We start from the raw sequence: 20,668 nt of genomic DNA on the forward strand, positions 1-20,668 counted from the left end.
ATATATATATATATATATATATATATATCCTCTGTTCTAGTTCATTTATATTTAATATTTATGTCCTAACGCCGTGGATGTGTCTGTGTGTAGTAGTGTAACTAGGAGCTCGTCGGAGGTGGAAGAGAGCTAGTTGCTGCTCTAGGAATCCAGTTTTGGAGTTTGAAGGTATGAGACCCCTGCCTAGTTCTTGATCTTGGTCTGGAGTTTTGTATTGGACTTGGTGTGTGTTGTTGTTTTGAGTTTAGGTCTTCTCTTTTCACTTGTACATTTCTGTGAGTATTCTCATTCATGGAAGTAGCTACGGAGACATTTACTGTCTTTGATTGTATATTTTGTTGATATGCACCTGTACATGTTATGTTAGATTGTAGAACTCTTATGGGATTGGCTGTTTGGACTATAGAAAGGAATTTTGAGACTTGCAATTTGTTCCAGTTGCTTTTGTTTTTGGTGTTTGGACTATGCTTGTATTATGTAAAGGTTTCTTCCTAATTCCTATATATGTGTGTGTATACTTTCTGATATTTTGGTTACCATAGTTTCTGCTGCCATCCCTGGACTTGTGTTACTAGTACTGATTTCAGTTATGCAAATAGGTCATGTTCTTGTGGCCATCTTTTTGGGGTACTGATTGGACCTGGGTGTTTGAAGTTGAGTTCATCAGTGAGAAGGTACTACAAGCATATGTGAATCTAGTTTTACTTGTAAATTCTATTGCAGTTGCTTGTCTAGTTACTATGGATCTACTGTATATAGCTCTAGTTTTTTCAATCTTGGTTCTTGTAAACTTGATGAACATTAGTATTTCTCTATTAGCAGGTGAGCTATCAGTTTTTGGTGGTTCAACTTTATTCTGATATTTTTTTCTTTCATCAACAAGATTCATGGTGAAACAGGTCTTAAAAACAGAATTCTTTTTGGTGGACTCACCAAAGGCATGACAGGAAACTTAGGAACTGATGCTATTCAAGCTCTTGGAGGTGTAGAGGGAAAAGTTGGAAAACACACCTTATTTAAAGGAACAAAGTAAGTTTGGTTTTCAATTTAGTCCTTAATATTGAAGTTTGTTTTTATTTATCTACATAAGCATTAACCTATACTATGATGTTCATTAGAGGTCATTTTTTGTTTGTTTTAGAAACTTACACAATCTTCTGCATATGTGCAGTCGGTTGCTACATTTTTCAGTCATGTTATGCTTGCTATTTGAGAAACCCTGCTAGTCTAGGTATGTTTATGTTTCAACTAAATTTGTGTATAAACAAGTTTTCTGCCATATAATAATTACATATGTTACTCTTATTGTGGACACTTCGATCTTATGGGTTTGACTTATAGTGTAACTACATTTGTGGCTTCAGTTTTACCAGCTGAAGCATTTAAACTAAGAAGATGTAACAGAAAAATTCAGAATTCAAACAGGTCAAGTACCAAGTGTGTACACTCAGGAAATATCTTTTTATTTTTTCTAGAGGCATATAAAATTTGATTATGATAATGTATATATGATGTTTGCAGGCATATACTAGGTGAAACTGTTAGGGCTTTGAACGTCAAGGAACTTAAGAACTTAGAAGGAATATTGGAGAAAAGAATAAGCGGAATAAGATCTAAAAAGGTACCGACTGAACATTCCTTTTTATCTGGGATTTATTTAAGTATTTCCTCATTGATATATACTCAAAATTTTCCAATATATATGCCACCAGAATGAAATGTTGTTTGCTGAAATATTTTTTTAATAATGTTTATTGGATTGTTTTTCAGGATATATTTTAGCAACAGTCATTGGAGGAGTTTGAGTTATAGTGCTGACGGAGTGTTCATTGTCCAGGGAAAAGATTATGTAGATTTTCAGAGTATAGGTATTGAGAACAATATAGTATTTTCATTTGGTAGCTAGCTTATACTTGACATTTTTGCTGTGGTAAGACCAAAAACTGGGTCCCCATTAGTAAAACCAAAACCAGGGTAAATATTTCAAAACCAGTTTGGTGTTTTATTGAAATTTTCAATTATTATTTTTTTGTTAAATTTCTACATGTTGGGCACAGACTGAATAAAAGGTGTATCAAGTTATATATACCATCCAATAGGGGGACGGACACTAAGAAAAGATCAGATTATTATACTAAATAAAAAACAGGGAGCACTGTTACGGTCAGAAAGGGAAAAAGAGAGCGTGTGAGTATATGGTGCTCGGGGTGGGACGGACAGGGATATCTGTCCCCTAATAGTAAAATACCAATTTGGAGATGGTACAGGAGCATACAAACAGAAAATTCGTCCCCATCAGTCAATAGACAGATTCCGTGCCCAATGACCCCTAATAGGGACGGAAAACGTCTGTGCCCATTGATTGATTTCCTAGTAGTGCTAGTAACAGTAGTTTTTGTTGCCATTGACAGTTTTTGTTATGCTTGGTAGTAGTTTTTGTTGTACTTGGTAGTAATTTTTGTTGCTAGCAAGAGTACCTTTTGTGACCTCGTTGGAAGTCATCGAAGGTTGTCGAAAATCTCACCACAATAGCTTTTGTTGTTGTTGGTAATAGTAGCTTTTGTTGCTGATAATAATATCTTTTGTTGTTGACAGTAATATCTTTTTTGTTGGTAATGATAATATCTTTTGTTGATGGCGACAATATTTTTAGTGATCTCGCTGGAGGTTGCCGGAAATCTCACCGTAATAGCTTTTGTTGCTAGTGACAGTGGTTTTTATTGCTGGTGACAGTAGCTTTTATGATCGTCAGAGGTCAGCCGAATACATCGCCGGAGGTCGGCCAGATACCTCGTCGGAGGTCGGCTAGAGACCCACCGGAGCTCGGTCGGAGACATCGCCGGAGCTCGGCCGGAGATTTTTTTGAAGTGGGAGTAGTTGACTTTTTTACAGAAGTGGCATTTTCATAAATATAAAAGAGACAATCTAATTTTTTGTTGGATGACAGTCTGTAATTTTGTTGAACTTCAATACCTAACATAAAACTCTATTTATGTATGGGTGGACTTATGTGGGTAAAAATGTTTGAGTGAACCTATATCAGAGAAAATGTCTAAAACTGGACTTATATTTAATTGGTCTCCTATTTATAATCATTGCATTCCAGTGTAGGAAAACACACAATCACACACTGCTTATATTGTTTGGTCTCTATATCGCCCCCAATTTAAATTTCACATAAGAAACCTAAAATCCTACAATCGGTCCTGGCAATGCGTAGTGACTTGGACCAAGACCGACACTCGATTAGGAGTACGTAAGACACAAACTCAATTAGCACTAAGACAACTTGATCTAATTCAATTATAAAAGAGACCTTAGATCACCTACCTAGATCCATCAAAGTGTGAAAGAAGATCGATGAGCGAACCAAAGCTCGAGCATGCATAGCGTTAATTAGTTACCCTTTGTGTTCTGGCTTTGTTGCTCGTAGACGAAGGTGTGGCTTAATAAAGAACGGAAAATTTCAAATGTAGAAAGTGACAAATAATGTTTGAGGAAAAAATAAAAATTAAAGATATAGGCATCCCCAGTAAATTAATGAATTTTTTTCCCCGTTCTTGATAAATATTCCTAAACCTAATCAGAGAAGGAATTAGTCAAGTTTCTGTACTATAAACCCACTGAAGGAGGTAGGGCTGGCCTCGGGACGGTAACCGACCCAAAACACCAATACCGAATACCGTACCAATTCAAATCGGTGAACGTTTTCCGATACTGTTACCAGCCGTAAAAGTCGGGATACCGACAGTTCGGTAACCGAAAAAGTCGGTTGGTATCGGTCGGTATTACTGAACAAACCAGAATTTCTGTATTCTGAAAAAAAAGAAAAAAAAAGGAGAGCTACTAGCCATTTTTTCTGGAAATGGGACTAATGATCCTGCAGACTTGCATCACACCCAATACCGAAGAACAGTCAAAACGAAAAAGGTTCATTCTTTTCATGATTTGGCAAATACCTAGAAGTTAATTTGAGAGAAAGACTATTCCTTTAGCTACGACTTATGAATTTAACAAGGCTCAATTCAATAAATTGCAAAATCAAAGTGTTAAATTCATAAAAGTTGTAGAAACTCTAACCAATGCAAGTTTCGTATAAGCATTCCTGAGCTCGAAGTCAGAGCATTCCTTCTTCAACCTCAAAACAGCGTAAAAGTCATTGCCTTTCTCTTCCCTATTAGCCATTCTTCGATTGCTTTCAATTAACCCCAAACAAATTGAGAAACAAGGCTAACCCGAGCTTGTTATCCACAAAATCCATCTTGGTTCCAATTACATGCAGGAATTAGAGAGGATCTTGGCAATTTCAGTGATGGTTTCGACGAAGGAGACGTTGAGGAAAGAGAGAGAGAGTGTGCGCTTTAATGGACGGGAACTGGAGAAAAGGGGTGATGGTGGTCTGGGTTTCTTTGAAAGAGAAAGAAGAGAAAGAATTATTGATGATTGAAATGGAGCAGAAAGAAGAAGAAAGAAAGAACGGCGAGGAGAGAATAAGAAAGGCGAGGAGAGAGGAGAGAAGAAAAGAAAGGACTGAGGTAAAGTTGTTTTTTGATTTTTGGAAGAGAATAAATTTAGCTTTTGCACATATATTAGTAAGAAGAGCATCTGCTCTAGTGGTTAGAGGTGATTCTCTCCACCTATGAGGAGTTGGGTTCGAGTCCCAACCCTTGCAAAATGTAATGTATTTTGCCCATTTGAAGGCGTATAATATATGTATATTGGCTGGTATATGTATATGTCGGTTGGTACGGTATACCGATGGTATATAAAATCGTGTACCGTAGCCGAGCCGAGATATACACTTGGTACGGCTGAGCCGAGCCGAGCCGAGATCACTTCTACCGATTTGTTGGTTACCGAACGTTGTTGGCTCGGCTCAAAACTCGGTTGGCTCGGCTCAAAATGCCAGTCCTAGAAGGAGGGGTAGATCATCCTCCGATCATTATATATTGACGACCTCATACTGAAGTGGGAGCTAGATCATCTAGCTAGTTCCTTATTGACGACAATGATGACTGATGTTTCCTCATCCACTTTATCCTTCAAAAGCAGGAGGCTCACCGCCAACCTCGGTTGTTCAGAAGCTCATGACATTTTTCAAGCTTCGCCATATTCTTCTTCACAGTACTGTGATCAGGACGATGAACTTTATGAATTCACCGCAGATGATTATTATCGGATCTTGAATAGCCGGAAGATGAGAGGCGCAGAAGAAGAACAGCAGAGAGCTTGCAGGTCGACGATCACGAAGACGGTAATTAGGGTTCGATGTCCTGATAAACAGTTAGAGCCCATGACTTTTCATCCATCGGAAAAGATTCAGAGCTTGCTAGATCGTCTCAGCAAAGAAGTCGCTCGGCCGTTCCAGATCTACACCACTCCTCCTAAGAAGCTGATAAGAGACATGGCACAGGATTTTTACTCTGCTGGGTTTGTTCCTGGTGCCATTGTTTATCTATCATGCCAGTAATTAATCCACAAATTGTGATCTAAATTGTTATACAACATAATTTGACGATGACCTTGTTCGATCTCTGTGAAAATCGATGTATAACGAGTTTAATATACTGTGGTATCTCAAAATTTATGATCTTCGAGTCTTTGTGATTTTATAGATTATCAATATTATGCAGCAGGTCTCGAAAACAAACTTTGTGTATTTTTTCTTCCTCCTCAACATGCTATTAAGGGTAACTTGACCAAGTTTAAATCATATATATTCTGGACCAATTCAGCTCCAGCAAATAGAATTGTTGCCAACGTAAAGGAACATGTAAAAAGTTGGTAATCTTTCCAAGAGGAGCAGTTTAGGTGTGTTCCATCAACTAAAAAGAGAATTAGTTTTGTAAGAACACAATTAATTGATTAATCGAACTCTGTAGCTTTGTTTTAAGTCGCAACCTTATCTCTTCTCAGAAAGCCTTTACAGCAGGCAAAAAAGAAAGAACAGGGAAGTGGCACCAACACTAACAATAAACGAAGCTTGTATCTGAATCATCAACTCAAGGATTCTAAAGAAAAGAGCAATTTCCATTTCGCTTGCAGGAGTAGGACTGGGAATTAATAATGAGATTCAAAGGCATTCGTCCATCGATCTAGTCACTCACACACACACACACACACACAATTGGATAATCCCAAATTATATGAAGAAAATGGAGCCCGGAGATCAAAACTCGTTTGAAGCTAAAGTAGCAGCCCATTGATAAATAAAATTTGTCTGCCTAGTGGTCACAAATATATTATTAGTATCATAAATCCCAATTTCTAAATCTTAATATAACTCACCAAAATCCACTAGTGTTCTTTGTTGATTTGTTCAATTCGGTGAAGTTGCATCAATCGACCTTGTGTATTTTCAAGTTTAGATTACAGTGTATGTTCAAACTTACTAGTATCGCGTTCATTATATCCACTTGGGTGAGATTATCTCTCGAACCTACTCTAACGTACCAAAGTACCCAACCACAAAGTATCCACTTTAGCTCGAGTTGATATTTCAAGTAGGACTTTGTCTCAATGATTGATGGAGCTACAGGTGCTTCTTCAAGCTCACAACGTGCCACATAGCAATCTTGTGCCACAAGTAAAAAGGGCAATCTAGCCACCATTATTGGCGTGGGTCTCTTGAGGCACAGAGAGCAATTGAAACCAGATAAAGGAGGAAAAGATGGTGCCAAACAAAAGAAGGAAGCCATTTGGAAATAAAAATTGAAAAGCAGCAAGATGAAAGTAAGAGAAAGTAGGTCATTACTGGGCAAATTCTTAGTGAGTAAGAAACTGAGCCTGGAATCAGGATGAGAGTGATGTTACCTTATCAAAGCTTGCCCCCTGGCTCATTCAAGGGGGTCGACTCTAAAGCTACCACCAATACTTTCTGGATTCATCTAAACACTTTCTTCCTTCCTATTACCAACTCACAGTTCAAAAGAATTAGTACAATTCAAGAGAATTGGCATTTCTGGAGGTCTTTAGTTCTGTAATTCTTCCAAGGACTGCAAGTAGATTACAAGAATAAATCATATTAATGGAATTTTCTGTTGAGTATCTCAAATTATGAAAGCGTTTTTCGTGTTATTTTTTGGGCTAGGATACCTCGAACAATGTTTAAGCAATTAAGCTTATAGTTAACACGTTTTTTTTCCGACAGTACTTGATAGTTAACACGTTACTTATCGGCAAAAGATTTAGAGAGTGGTACAAAGGCTAGCGGAGTTATTATATATGTTATGTCTTCCTTTAATCAATTGGAGAAAAGTTTCTTGTCATACATATGTTTAATATTCTGTATGTCTTAAATTTATATTCTGGTCATAATCTTTTATACCATATTCCATGCAATTATGGAACAGATAAGCTTACTGTAATGGTGCTTGGATAAAACCCTCAATTTGCAAAATTGAAATAAAGCAATGAATAGAATAGAATATAATCTAAAGTAAAAGACTATTGTCTAAAAATTTTAGAAAAGAAAAAGTTCCATGTTTCATGTCCTATAAATACAAAGCCTGCACAATTTAAAGGGTTCAATTCAGCATCCACATTCCGTTCCAACACAACATAAACAACCTCTTATATATTACTCTTACACTCTCCTTTTCATCTGTCCTAAAACAGAGCTCATTCAATTGACTCTGTTTCCTCAGATTTCATGCTTCCTATAATCAACTCCCTCACAAAATCTACTACTCTGATAGTAGTACTCCTTCTGCCTCTGTTGAGGGACATGGTGGGCGACGAAGCTTTCAGCAAAACTCTCTTCTCTTCCGAGTGAGAAACGAACAATCGTCCTAAACCCTTTTCAAGAGATTCTTCTTAGATTTCTCTCAATTCCCATATAACAAGATGGACTCGATCAATTTTTATGACATCAAAGCTGAGAAGACCAACGCCATATTGAGGTACCGCCAGCTTAGAAAGATTGGAAACATTTTTCGATTACTAGAAGTGTTTGTGGTTCTGCTCTTGTTTTCCAGGCTTTCTCTGCAACTCCCTAATGCTGTCAAGAACTCTGGCTTCTACTTCCGAGACATATCAGGCTTCTTGTTCAGTCCTCGCTTTGTGTTCGTCGTTGGAAACATTATAGTAATCATCCTCTTTGCCAAGTCTGGTAGGTTCTCAGCTAAGGATTCAAGCACAGCTGGCTCAGGAGGTGATTTTTACGATGAGTTTGTTCAGAACAGTGAAAAGAATCAGAAGATTCGCCGAGATGAAATACAGTACAAGGTCAATCAGAGCACATATGATGGTGGTATAGTTCCTGCACAAGTTCATAGTTCCTTGGAAGTGAAGAACTACACTAGGAGTCAATCAGAGAATTTAGAACGCGAGGCTTGCCAGAACTCACGCCGTTTATTGAGGCGTTCGGAGACGGAGAAGTTCAAGAAAATTGTCAAGTCTGATGAGAAGAAATCGGCAGAACCTGTTTTCCCAGAAGATCGCATGAGCAACGAGGAGTTTCGCTGCAAGGTTGAGGCTTTCATTGCCAGGCAGCAGAAGTTTCGACTGCAAGAAGAATACTCTGTGATCTAAGATTTAAGTCTTTGACAATCTCAGTTTTCTGCTTTCTTCTTTGTTTTAGCCTTTTGGGTTTCTATATATCTGTACATTGCCATATCAAGATTGCAATGTAAAGTTTTCTTGTAGTTTTGTTCATACTTGGCTTACAAGTACTGATTTTGTAGTTTCTTTTTTAGCAGAACTACAAATTATGTAATAACTAGGCGGTGTACCCAAGCGTTGCTTGGGGCTTGACAAATGCATACAAACGTGAAAAAAGGATCAAACATAAAAACGAAAAAAAGATGGATAAAAACGTCACTTGTAAAGTTGTAATAAAACGAAAAAAACAGGGACAAAAATATAAATTATGCATGTCAGAGTGAGTGACAGAGATGTAATAAAAACAGAAAAAAGGACAAAATTGTAATTTCACACCTCATAACACTGTTCAAATCGAAACTGAGAATTAGTATATAGTATAAATTTTATTATTTCTCCTAGCTCTAGCGGTAAAGTACTCTAACAACCTAACCTCACATATCTGGATCAAACCTACACTGAGCACACAAGTTCGATTCTCATCCTTTCCCTTCAAAAAAAAAGAAAAAGAAAAAAAATATATATATATATCTGAAATGAATGACAAGACTCAAGTTTCAAAGCAAATTCCAAGCATATGCTCATACGCGTAACGCGAATGGGTAACTCAGATCTAAGACAATGCAACATTTAAAGAATAAATTTGCAGATAGTAGATTTCCCAGATATGTTCCTAACTTCCTATTATGGCTGAAACAAAGGCTCAATAACAAAGAATGTATTCTAAATTCTGTCTGTATGTGTTGTCATGCATCAATCCCAAATTTCCTTCTTTTTTGGGTAAGAATAAATCAGCAGTATAAAGTCTGAGGAATTTCCAATTGCATTGAAACAGGTAGAACAAACTATAAGTTACCAGAACGAGAGAACAAACTATAAAGCCATCCAGCAGAGCAGTTTAATCTCAACAAGTCAGTTTTCACTTTTCAGTCATTTGATGTAGATGAGCATCTGTACCCTTACCTCAAACGCACAAACCAGCTGAAGAGGGACACTGGGGCATACAACTATACAAGCACTACATGTTATTCACTGAATCAGAGCACTAATATCTATTACCTTTTTCACTACCACTACCACTAATTCATGTATTTTCTAATAATCCTGTGGCCAATACGTGCTATTCTAATTTGAATATATTTAATGTTTTGTGGTAGTAAATCTTGGTATGACACTATAACCACTACTCTCTAGCCTCATTGGACTCCTCTCTATATCTTAAGATAAGAGTGGAGTTAATTTTAATTTTTGAAAAAGAAAAGGAAAGCATTCTCTTTGCTTTTCACCACCAAAACATATTTGGGTTATTGATTAAACATTGAAGGGCAGATAGGATGAACTGACATTAACAACGTTTCAACACTAAGTAGATTAACACAAAATATCCCAAGATTCATTTAGCCAAAAATTTAACTGCATGGAGCATGCTTTAAAATAATGGAACTGATAGATTTATTTTTTATTGTTTTCTTTTAGCAATAGCAGTTCATATATATTAGATACCTCGAATGAACATCATCTCACAATTTGTGGCATGGTTTACAGAAACAAACCAAGTCTCAAACTAAACTTGGGAAAAACAACCAAATACCACAATAAAGCAACAGTTTAAAAGTAAAGCAAACTGAGATTGCACAAGAACTGGTTAACTTGCTCACATCTTTGATACTGAACTGTGCAAGCAGTACATCAGCAAAAGGTTCTCCTCGTTAGCATAGTTTCTGTGGTGTATCAAGTCCACCATATCAGGAGAAAATGAAAATGGAAGTGATTCTCCAAGTCATTCATCCTCAACTCTTCTTCATCATGGTCATAACCAACAAGTCCACACCAATCTCCCTTGTGGGTGTCAGTGATTCCACTGACCACTTCAACTATAACTGAAGCACAGAACTATAAGTCACTCAAGTATATAATTTCCCCAAATAATAGTGACATACAAAAGCTAAACAACTAATCTGTCAAGGATGCAAAGATCAGTGGCATGACACATAATTCTTGCAGAACTCTGGGTTCAATCATACATACTTCTCAGAGAAGCATCATCTATCCTACATATGCATGTGCAAAGAACTCTATATTCTCTTCGTAGTTTCAGAATTTAGTTGCATAACAGAAATGTTTAGGAAGAGAAGAGAGAACATGTCAAGCAGAGCAATATCTGATTATTCAAATTAAGTACAAGAGGTTATCACGGCTCCTCTTAAATTCCACCTACCACCTACTCTATCTAGAAAACAAACCAAGATTGCAAGTGATACATACCAATGCAATATCCGTAACTATAACTCCACATTTAGCTTACTCAATTGATTCTTGCAGATGCACAGAATCGTCAACCCATAATCAGCCATCACTTCAATTATGAGCATCCCATTCTTTGTGGGTGTAGCATACACTTGTTTCCAAAGAACAACTTCAATATTTAAAATCCCTTCGTATTCCAGACCACAAAAGACCCCTTTTTTGCAAACTCACATGGATTGAAACCATTCATGGCCTTCCCCATAAGTGCCATAGCAGCAATGCTTGGAAACTTTTTTTTCTGAAATTGATCAAATCTTGCCTTTGGACTTTGAGGTTGAGAAACCACCGCAGCTTCAGAATTCTTGTTGGGTGCAAATACTTTATGGGACCACCTCCTAATCCAAGGATGCGAGAGTGGTATATTTTCATTTGCCCTACTAGTCCTCACTGAATCACTGGAAGACGACTCACCAGTCCTTAATGACATTGGAGTTTCATCTAATGCCATCTGTTGCCTACCATGAAATCTACCCACAGCAGGCTGTGAATTAGTTGCACTGCATTTCATATTTTCCTTAAAAACTGCATTAACCTTTTCATGGGAAGAGGCCTCCCCCATTTTAGTGCTTCTTGTACCATAAGCAAAGTAAGAAGCATTCAACTTGAGGCGTTTAACCCACCTGAAATTCGGATCTAGTCCCTGAGGGCCATCTTCACTTCTACTGGATTTTGAATTTGTGGGCTGCTCAGCATGGGAAAGGAGATGTTCCACATCCAAACTTTGGGTTCTTGAAGTGCTTGTCTCTCTTTCATCAGCTAAGCTTGCATAACCTGCAAGCTCTGGAAGCTCTTCGTTCATATCAGGTAATTTGGTGAACGGACGTCTACCTCTGACCTCTTCTCTAGCTGAAGTAAAAGCAGATTGAGATGTCGGTGACTTCTGGCCCCCCTGAGTATGCTGCAAAAATTAAAATGAAACATGCTGTTTAGTGCTATGCTGAATATTATTATCCAAGTCAAACCTTCATATCAAGGACAACAATGTTAATGAGTTTTGCAAGAACAAAAAGAAAGGAAAAATAGATAGATGGCAAATCAGTTTCATCACAATGCTTATTCCATCAAAACCGCTTTTGTGGAGATTCCTGAACTTTAACTTTCAAACTATATCTATCCTACCACTAATGGTCCTTTTGAAAATACAAAAAACTAAAATTGTGATCTCTAAACTGTTTACGGCTGCATTCAACTAACAAAATCAAAATTAGAAAGAGTTACCTCATTCGTTGGTGATGAACCCAGACCTGATACAACAAGCAGAACCATTAGCCAAATTACAAGACAGACAGAAAATGAAACAAAAAAAAAAACATAAATTTGTAAAAGAAGTAGACTTGATAGAGTGTAATACCAAGAAGAAAGTTATCCTGGAATTGGAAGACATCCATGTCCATAGTATCAGTTTCAGATGATGATTCATTGTCCAAATTATTTGCATGACGCTTGCCATCTCTTACATCTTCCTCTTCACTGTCTGTAGCGCTCCTGTATGGTAGCAATTTCAATTCGGTCTGAACAGGGAAAGCATGCTCTGGGGAAACAAGGAGCTCACAGAAAGCTTTTCCTTTCAATTTTGTTGATACGGTTGTGTCTCCAAAAATGTGACCTTCTTCAGACAAGTTACCACCAGTCTTTCTTGGAAAAGGGGTTGTCATGTGAAGACATCCAGATGATTCTTTCTCAGCATCAACAGCAGCACATATTCTCATGGTCTCTGTGTTACAAACAGCATGTTGAAGGCTTGGGGCTGAATAATATTCACGATATTCTTTTTCATGTCTGGGGGCCTCTAAGGAAGTGCTCTGGTTTGGAAACAATCCAACTCCAGACTTACTTTGTGTCTCCTGGATATGCTTACGGGACATTGAGGGATCATGTTGTAACAGCATCGCATCATTCTGCCTTGACAATGAACAACCTGAGCTTCTAGATGCTAACTTGCTATTGATATTCTCCTCATGAATCAAAAATGTGGAACTAGTGTAACTATTAGTGTTTGCAACAAGCAGAGGTGATAAAAGAGAGTCGGTTCCATTAACTTCCTTGTCTCTAAAATTGAAGAATGGCACAGAAGCGCTGCCACACTTGAATTGATGCACTGTAAGTTTAGAATCTAATCTCACCGGTCCATCCTGAAAAGACTTGGAAACAGCTGGGCTGCTGTCCTCAAGAAAACTATGATATTTCACCTGTCGTTCTTTTAGGGGCGGGATTGCTTCTGGTGGCCACGCATCAGCAGGCGCCCATCCCAGCATTGCAGATGAGTTACTCTCACTTAGTAATCTCCTATTGACAGTGGAAGCTTTCTGATTCCGTTTAGTCAGACTAGATTCCACAGCAACATTGAACACTGGAAAGGACTGGCCTTCCCATCTTTCCTTCCTTAATTTCTTTGGACTCCCTGTCAGAGTGAAACCCTCATTGTTTTTCCTCACTCTTTTCGATGCAGATACTTCTCCAAATCCTCTAAACAAGGGATGCTTCTGAACCCCATCATTGGGTTTTGGGACCTCCTCATAATGAATCGAAACATGACCGCATGCCTTGGTTTCTGACTTGCAGCTTGTGCACATCCAATGAGCCATCCAAGGATAAGAAGTTTGCTCATTTGTGTCTTCACTCTCCTGATATGAACCAACTACACGATCAGACATGATAAACAGAATTTTCCACTATCCCCAATTCGTTACGAACAACTTTCTCCAATGTCTTATTGTCTCCTCAGAAATCACCTGAAAAACCACCGAATCACGTGTGCATCAAAACAACTGAAAATATTCCCACTTCAAGAACAATAGAGATATTATCACAAATTAACTTCATTTTTGAAGTTTGTCTGGTATCAAATTAAGGTTTCTAAAAAAATCACACTATTGCTTACAATGACAATTATTCACACAACAAAAAGAAAGAAAACTCTTCTGGGTATCTGGGTAGTACTAGTTCTGCTAAAAGAAAACTCATTTACCAAAAAAAAAAAAGGTACAAGTATCTCAACATGGGTAATTGTAAATCAAGCTGACAATCTCATAAAAACACATAAAAGAGAGAACTGAACTCAGAGTTACCTCACATGGTGAAGATGGTAGTCAAGAGTTGAGCCCAGCAAGCATTTGAAGGCAGAGATGCAGAGCCACCGCCTATAGTAGAGGGAGAGAGAGAGAGAGAGAGGTTTAGAAAATTTGAGGAAGAAATGAAGCAAATTAGGTGAAGCATAAAAGGGAAGACGCAGGAGTGAGAGAAAGAGAGCATCTGAGAGCCGAGGCTTGGTGGGTGTTGCAGAGCCACACACACGAGAGACTCATAGTTAGCTCCGAGCCGGGGCCATACTTGGGACCCATTTCTCTGCACTTTTCTCATTGGTCAATTTTCCGGCCATTTTTAATTATTGTTTTTCTTTCATTTTTGTGTTCTTAATGTATCATTGGATTAAGACAAAATGAGCCTTTTATATGTAGTTGGAAGAAATTGGTAGTTTCAAGAAGCTTCAAGAAGTTAACACAAACACAGCTCTGTTAGGGTTAGGGTTTGGGTTCAGCACTTTTAAGCAATCTCGATGGAGATTCTCGCTTGGAACTGTAGGGATTTGAACAACGATCGTTCGGCGGAGGCGTTGTTAACCCTAATCCGTTAGAAACATCCCTCTTTCATCTTTCTTTCAAAAACAAAGATCAACGATTGGGACTATCTGAATAGGCTGCGTCTGCAAATCGGCTACCTCAACTGTGAGGCGGTGGTCAGTGAGGGTCAATCTGGTGGTCTAGCTTTGTTTTAGGAGGACGGGTTGGATGTGCGACTCTTGTATAAGGGTCGGTATCATATAGATGTGGAGATATATGCAGTTGATGGTTCTAGAATGAATTGGAGACTTACAGGTTTCTATGGACACCCATCGGCGGCGGATCGGGAGGCGTCTTGGGCGCTGCTCCGTGAGCTCGGTGATGTCTCCTTTCTGCCTTGGATCGTCTACGTTGGTGACTTTAACGAGATAGTTCACAATGGAGAGAAGGAAGGAGGGGTGAGTCGAAATGATTCTTAGATGGGCCGATTCCAATCGGCTTTGGATGACACTAAGTTGTTGGATCTTGGTTACTTCGGCGCTCCATTAACTTGGCAAGGAGGAGGAGTGCGATGTCTTCTAGACAGAGCAGTGGCGACGCCTCCTTGGTTTGATTTGTTCTTGGCATCTAGAGTTCTTCTTCAGCTGGTTCATGGTGACCATGTTCCTTTGCTCATTGGAGTCTTTGGTCATGGCGCCTGCTGCTAGGGTGTGATATTCCAAACGTTTCAAATTTGAATCTTTCTGGGTGAAGCATGCCGATTGTAAAGGAATTGTTGAGGCTGGTGGTTGATTCCTCAAGTGGGGGTTCCAATGTATCAAGCGGTGAAGCGTATCACCAGTACGAGAATGGCTCTCAATAATTGGCAGAGGGTGGCATTTAGGAATAGAAAACATGAGATTGAGCTTATTCGAGGAAGACTTCAACAACTTCTTTGGTTGCCAATGTCTGTTCAAAATCAAGGTGAGCATGTCGAGTTGTCATGTAAGCTTGAGGGTTTACTAGAGGCCGAAAGGCTTTATTGGAAGCAACGATCCAAAATTACTTGGCTCTCTGATTGTGATAAAAATTCCAAATATTTCCACCGTAAAGCCTCTAACCAGAAAGCAAAAAATCAGCTTACTGGTTTGTTTGACTCTAATGGCTGCTAGCAGAATTCGGAGAAAGGTACGGAGGAGGTAGTTTTGTCGTACTTCTCTAATATGTTTGCCTCATGTTCTATTGATAGGGGTCGGATGAATCAAGTGGTTAATGTGTTATAACCTCGGGTTACCGCCATGATGAATGAGGAGATGTTGGCACCTTATTTTAATGTGGAAATTCGAGCGACACTCTTTCAGATGTATCCTACCAAATCTCCGGGTCCTGATGGTATGCCTCCAGAGTTTTTCCAACGGTATTAGGATTCAGTAAGGGAGGATGTGTGCAGTGCAGTGAAGAATTTTCTACAGATCGGTCAACTATTGAAGGCGGTTAATTGTACTCAAATTTGTTTGATTCCGAAGGTCCTCCATCCCACACAGGTATCAGACTTGCACCTCATAGCTCTTTGTAATGTTCTTTACAAAATTTACTCAAAGGTGATTGCCAAAAGATTGAAGAGACACCTTGATAAGATCATCTCACCGTGTCAGAGTGCTTTTATTCCTAGTAGGTTGATTACAGATAACTCTTTGATTGCAAATGAGGTTTCTCATTTTATTAATACAGATGTTTCGGAAAGAGTAATGTCCTTGAAGCTAGATATGAGTAAAGCGTATGACCGAATGGAATGGGCTTTTCTAGAAGCGGTTTTATTAAGGCTGGGATTTGATGTGTGTTGGGTGAAGCTCACTATGCAGTGTGTCTCTACAGTCAGGTATTCCTTCTTGTTAAATGGTAAACCTTGCGGTATTCTCAATCCAACCAGAGGTTTGAGACAAAGAGATCCGTTGTCACCTTACTTATTTCTTTTATGTGCGGAGGTGTTTTCTACTTTAGTGGATAGGAAGGTTTCACAAAATTTATTGCAGGGAGTGAAGATTTGTGAGGGAGCTCCTGTTATTAGTCATCTATTGTTCACAGATGATAGTTTATTATTTGGGAAGGCTTCAGTCAATGAGTGTTTAAGTATTCAGGCAGTCTTAGCTGATTATGCAGCGGCTTCAGGGCAGCAAGTCAATTTTGCTAAGAGCATCATTGTTTTCAGCAAGGGCGTTTCTCCGACCTTACAACAATCATTGGCAGCAGCATTGAGGGTTACTATCTCAGTGAAGCATGATAAGTATCTGGGCCTCCCAACAGTGGTTGGTAGGAACAAAACTAATACCTTTGCATATATTAAGGCATAGTTGAGCAACAAGCTAGAAGGATGGCAAGGTAAACTTCTCAGTGGTGCTGGGAAAGATATATTGATCAGAGTGGTGGCCCAAGCTCTACCATCCTACTTTATGAGTTGTTTTCTGCTTCCAAAAACTTTTTGTTATTCTCTTTAGCACATGTGTGCTAGATTTTGGTGGGAGAGTAAAACAGATAATAGGAAGATACACTGGATGTCATGAGAAAGTCTGCGTCGGCCTAAGGAAAAAGGAGGTATGGGTTTCAGAGATTTGTATGCTCATAATTTAGCTTTACTGTCGAAACAAGGCTGGAGGCTAGTGAAGAATCCTTCCTCTCTTCTTGGACGGATATACCAGGCTAGGTATTTCCCAAATAGTAATTTTTGGTCTGCTCCGGTACCGACCAATCCATCAGCTTGTTGGCATGGGATTTTTTAGGCCAGAGATCTCCTAGTTAATGGGACACGTTGGCAGATTGGGGATGGGCGATCGGTTCATGCTTGGGATGACCCCTGGTTGCCTAGGCCGTGGGACTTCAGACCTATTAGTAGTCGTGGTAAGGCATAGGTTAGTGATTTTATTATGGCTGGCCGGTCTTGGAATCATTCTTTATTTTCTGCTTCTTTTGATCCGGTTGATGTTAAAATTATTCAAGCTATCCCTCTTACTAATCGGTCTATTCCGGATAGATTGGTTTGGCATTATGATGTGAAAGGCAAATTCTCTATGAAATCTGCTTATGTTCTTGCTAGACAACTCAATCAGTCTCAACCTTCTGCATCGCTTGCGGAGTCAGTTCAGAAATTTTGGAAGAAGGTCTAGTTTACCAAGGCTCCAGGGAAAGTTAAAGTTCACATTTGGAGGGTGTGCTCTTCTATTCTTCCAACAATCTTAGCTTTGAGAACCAAGAGGGTGTTTGTGGAGAATGGTTGTTTTTTCTGTAATAATCCGAATGAAACAATAGAGCATGTGAGTCGTGATTGTTGGTTTACCAGAGAGTTGGTCAAACAGTTCCCAGAGGTACGTCATGTTTTTAATTCGGTTGTTCACCCTATGTCTACTATGGATTGGTTGATTGCTTGCTCGGATGTTTTGAATAAGGATGATTTCTCCCTTCTTCTTATTATCTTATGGTCGGTTTGGAAAGAAAGGAACCAAAGGCTTTGGAATGATAAATCGGTTCCTCTTCATTAGCTTATTTTCTAGATCCGATCTTTTTTCTTTCTTTTACGCTCTATGTGGAGTAAGAAGGGAGGTAGTAAGAGGCAGGCTAAACCTTGGGTTCCCCCTCCTGTGGATTGGTTAAAAGCCATTATTGATGGTGCTTTTGATCAGGCTTCTCGTTGTGGAGGCATTGGTGTCATTATTCAAGATTCTAATTCCTCTGTTGTTAGAGGGGTGTGTCTAAAGGTGGAGCACATGTGTTCACCGGATATGGTTGAGGCTGCAGCAAGAAGAGTCACATGTGAGTTAGCTTTAGAGTTCTAGCTTTCTCCAATTGTTTTTGAGTCGGACTGTCTTAAATTGGTTAAGGCATCCAAGGAAAGCGCGATTGATGGATCGGGTTTTGGTTTGGTGGTAGAAGACATTAAGCATAGTCTTTCTTTATTTTCTACTTCTTTTTTTGTTCATGTTTTCAGAGAAGCTAATATGGTTGCTCACAAGGCAGCCAAGTTAGCTTTACTCTCTAGTCTGAATTGTTGTTGGTTAGGTACCACTACGTCTTTTTTGGCTTCAGACGACTGGGTTCAGACGACAGAAGACGTTTAGTCTGTCGTCTCGAATATTGTAACGACAGACATTTAAAAGAGTGTCGTCTGAAAATAGCAACTCAATAGTAGTTAAAATTAATGTGTTTTTGAGACGACATACGTTTGTCGTTCAAAAAACAAGGAAAAATGTACCCTAATGTTACACTTAAAAGACTACAGAAAACTGTCGTATGGTGAAAAAACTTAAATGTGTCTAAAGCTGTTTTTTTTTTTGACATAATTGGAGGAGTTTTTTTGACACTTAAAACTAACTCTCTTTCTCTCAACTCCCCCGATACTTTTCTTTACTTTTCTCAACTCTCTTTTCTCTCTCTCAGCGTTCCTCACCCACAGCATCCAAGTGGTATTCCAAGTGTCTAAAAGTGAATACCACTTGGATGCTGTTACTTTTCTGTGTCTGCATCTTAACTGAAACAAAAGAAAATGACATTTCATGCAATTCTGCATATTTAACATTTAGAGGAAGAAATGAGAGGTGATGCTATAATGATTGTTGCAGACATGAGAATTGTTTAGGGACACTCCAGAAAGTCGAAGACAACGAAGGCGGGATCAAGAAAATAAGCACTTGAGTCACAGTGTCAAAGGTAGATAAATATTTATGATATTGTAGGTACTGTATCATGAATATTCTTTGCATGAATGCATCATAATGTTCAGATCTTACTTACTACTTATTGCTGAAATTTAATTATTTATTGACATATACTCGTATTGATTCACTAAAGTTCTGTCTTCAATGTTGCAGGTGACACTTGAATGAATGGTGCATATTGAAGTTTGATGAGTATGATGAAAGTATCGGAGTGCCTTAGTGCAGTTAGGACTTAGGAAGACTTTCTGCACACCACCATATTGTAGTTGCTATTATTTGGTTTGATATTTTTTTTTATTTTATAGCTTATGGGTCCTTTTAGAACAAATAACTCTTTGTAATTTGATTGGTTTTGGCAATGAGAATGAATTTGAGATTTCTAAATCATGTTGTGCAAATGCTTTATTAAATTGTCATCCAAATTAAAATCAGACAACAGATATCCCCATGGACATCGAAATCTTTGCATATTTCAAACGACATTTATATGTCGTCTTAAAGTAAAAGATGACCACAGTGTATGTCGTCTGAGGTAAGTATCAGACGACAGATAAGTGACGTTTGAATGCATTTGAGTCGAGAGAAGAGGTTTGACGTATGTCGTCTGAGATATATTTAGACGACAAAATAGTAACGTGTGAATAAGTTTGAGACGAGAGACGGCTGCTCACATCTTTAGTATTACTTTAGTTTCGACGATACTTTTATGTCGTTAAGAAGCTTTCTAATGACAGAAACTTTAATTTTGTTACGAATGTAGGTGTATACAGACGACAGTTGCTTATGTAATACCCCGGAAATTTGATATTAGTTTCAAATGTTATTTTGGAAATTTTTAAGTAAGAGTTGTATGATTTTGTGGTTTAGTGAGTGGACTGGAAGTAGTCGAGTTTTTATTTCCGTGGAAATGCTTTATTTTGAAGGGTCAAGAGTTGACTTTTTAATCTATTGGGTTTCTCGGAAAACTTTCTTCACGAAAGTTGTAGAGCACGACGATACGAGTTCGTAGACATGTGGCACGCGTCAAATGGACTTCGTATGAGGAAGTTATGGTAAGCGGAAGTTCGTGGCTTTACGGGATTTTCGGGTTAAATAAGGAAAGTGTTAGGGTTTCCATTCATTTTTTCCGGAACCCATTTCCTTCCCTCTTTCTTCTCCCTCGCGCCTCACCCTCACTACCCGAGTTTTCCAGCCGACCCGACCCGGACTCGGTCAACCCGACCCGATGTTTCCGGCCAACTCCGGCGGACTCAGACGGCGGCACCGGTCGGAAACTCTTCCTCTCCTCGGCGTGATCCTCCCTGTGTAGGTGGGTGAGGACGTCTCGACCCGGATTTGAGAGAATCGAACGCCACAGAGCGGGTGACGGACCCGACTTCGACCCGACGACTTTCCTTTCTTCCTATTAGAGTTGCTCTGAACCTATAAATGGTTGGATATGAGATTTGTTTAAATTAGTAAATTTTGGGTGGTGTTGTGATTGGTAGAGCACGAAGGCTCCAGGAGTTTAAGGTT

The 20,668-nt window shown here is 38.8% G+C and overlaps 2 protein-coding genes across 2 annotated transcripts; one reads left to right on the top strand and one right to left on the bottom strand.

Moving 5' to 3' along the window:
- Window positions 1-5,008: 5,008 nt before the first annotated feature.
- On the top strand, window positions 5,009-5,470 carry LOC101298287. Its single transcript, XM_004291979.1, has one exon. The coding sequence runs from the start codon at window positions 5,009-5,011 to the stop codon at window positions 5,468-5,470; it is 462 nt and encodes a 153-aa protein (XP_004292027.1).
- A 5,313-nt stretch (window positions 5,471-10,783) lies between these two features.
- LOC101295868 (F-box protein At2g16365-like) lies at window positions 10,784-12,943 on the bottom strand. Its single transcript, XM_004289613.1, has 3 exons — window positions 12,260-12,943; window positions 12,127-12,152; window positions 10,784-11,806 (listed from the first exon to the last, which is right to left on the bottom strand). Exons 1-3 carry the CDS (start codon window positions 12,795-12,797, stop codon window positions 11,027-11,029), a joined length of 1,344 nt encoding a protein of 447 aa, XP_004289661.1. The 5' UTR covers window positions 12,798-12,943; the 3' UTR covers window positions 10,784-11,026.
- Window positions 12,944-20,668: the final 7,725 nt, after the last annotated feature.

This window comes from Fragaria vesca, linkage group LG2, assembly GCF_000184155.1.
Source record: "Fragaria vesca subsp. vesca linkage group LG2, FraVesHawaii_1.0, whole genome shotgun sequence".
In the NCBI taxonomy this organism is placed as follows: domain Eukaryota; kingdom Viridiplantae; phylum Streptophyta; class Magnoliopsida; order Rosales; family Rosaceae; genus Fragaria; species Fragaria vesca.

Excerpts from the sequence above, each read along its gene's own strand:
- LOC101298287 (XM_004291979.1), top strand. The coding sequence starts at position 5,009 with ATGATGACTGATGTTTCCTCATCCACTTTATCCTTCAAAAGCAGGAGG.
- LOC101295868 (XM_004289613.1), bottom strand. The coding sequence starts at position 12,797 with ATGCTGTTACAACATGATCCCTCAATGTCCCGTAAGCATATCCAGGAG. Across the intron at positions 12,153-12,259 it reads CCAGGATAACTTTCTTCTTG|GTCTGGGTTCATCACCAACG; the intron begins GTATTACACTCT and ends TTGTTGTATCAG. Across the intron at positions 11,807-12,126 it reads GTTCATCACCAACGAATGAG|CATACTCAGGGGGGCCAGAA; the intron begins GTAACTCTTTCT and ends TAATTTTTGCAG.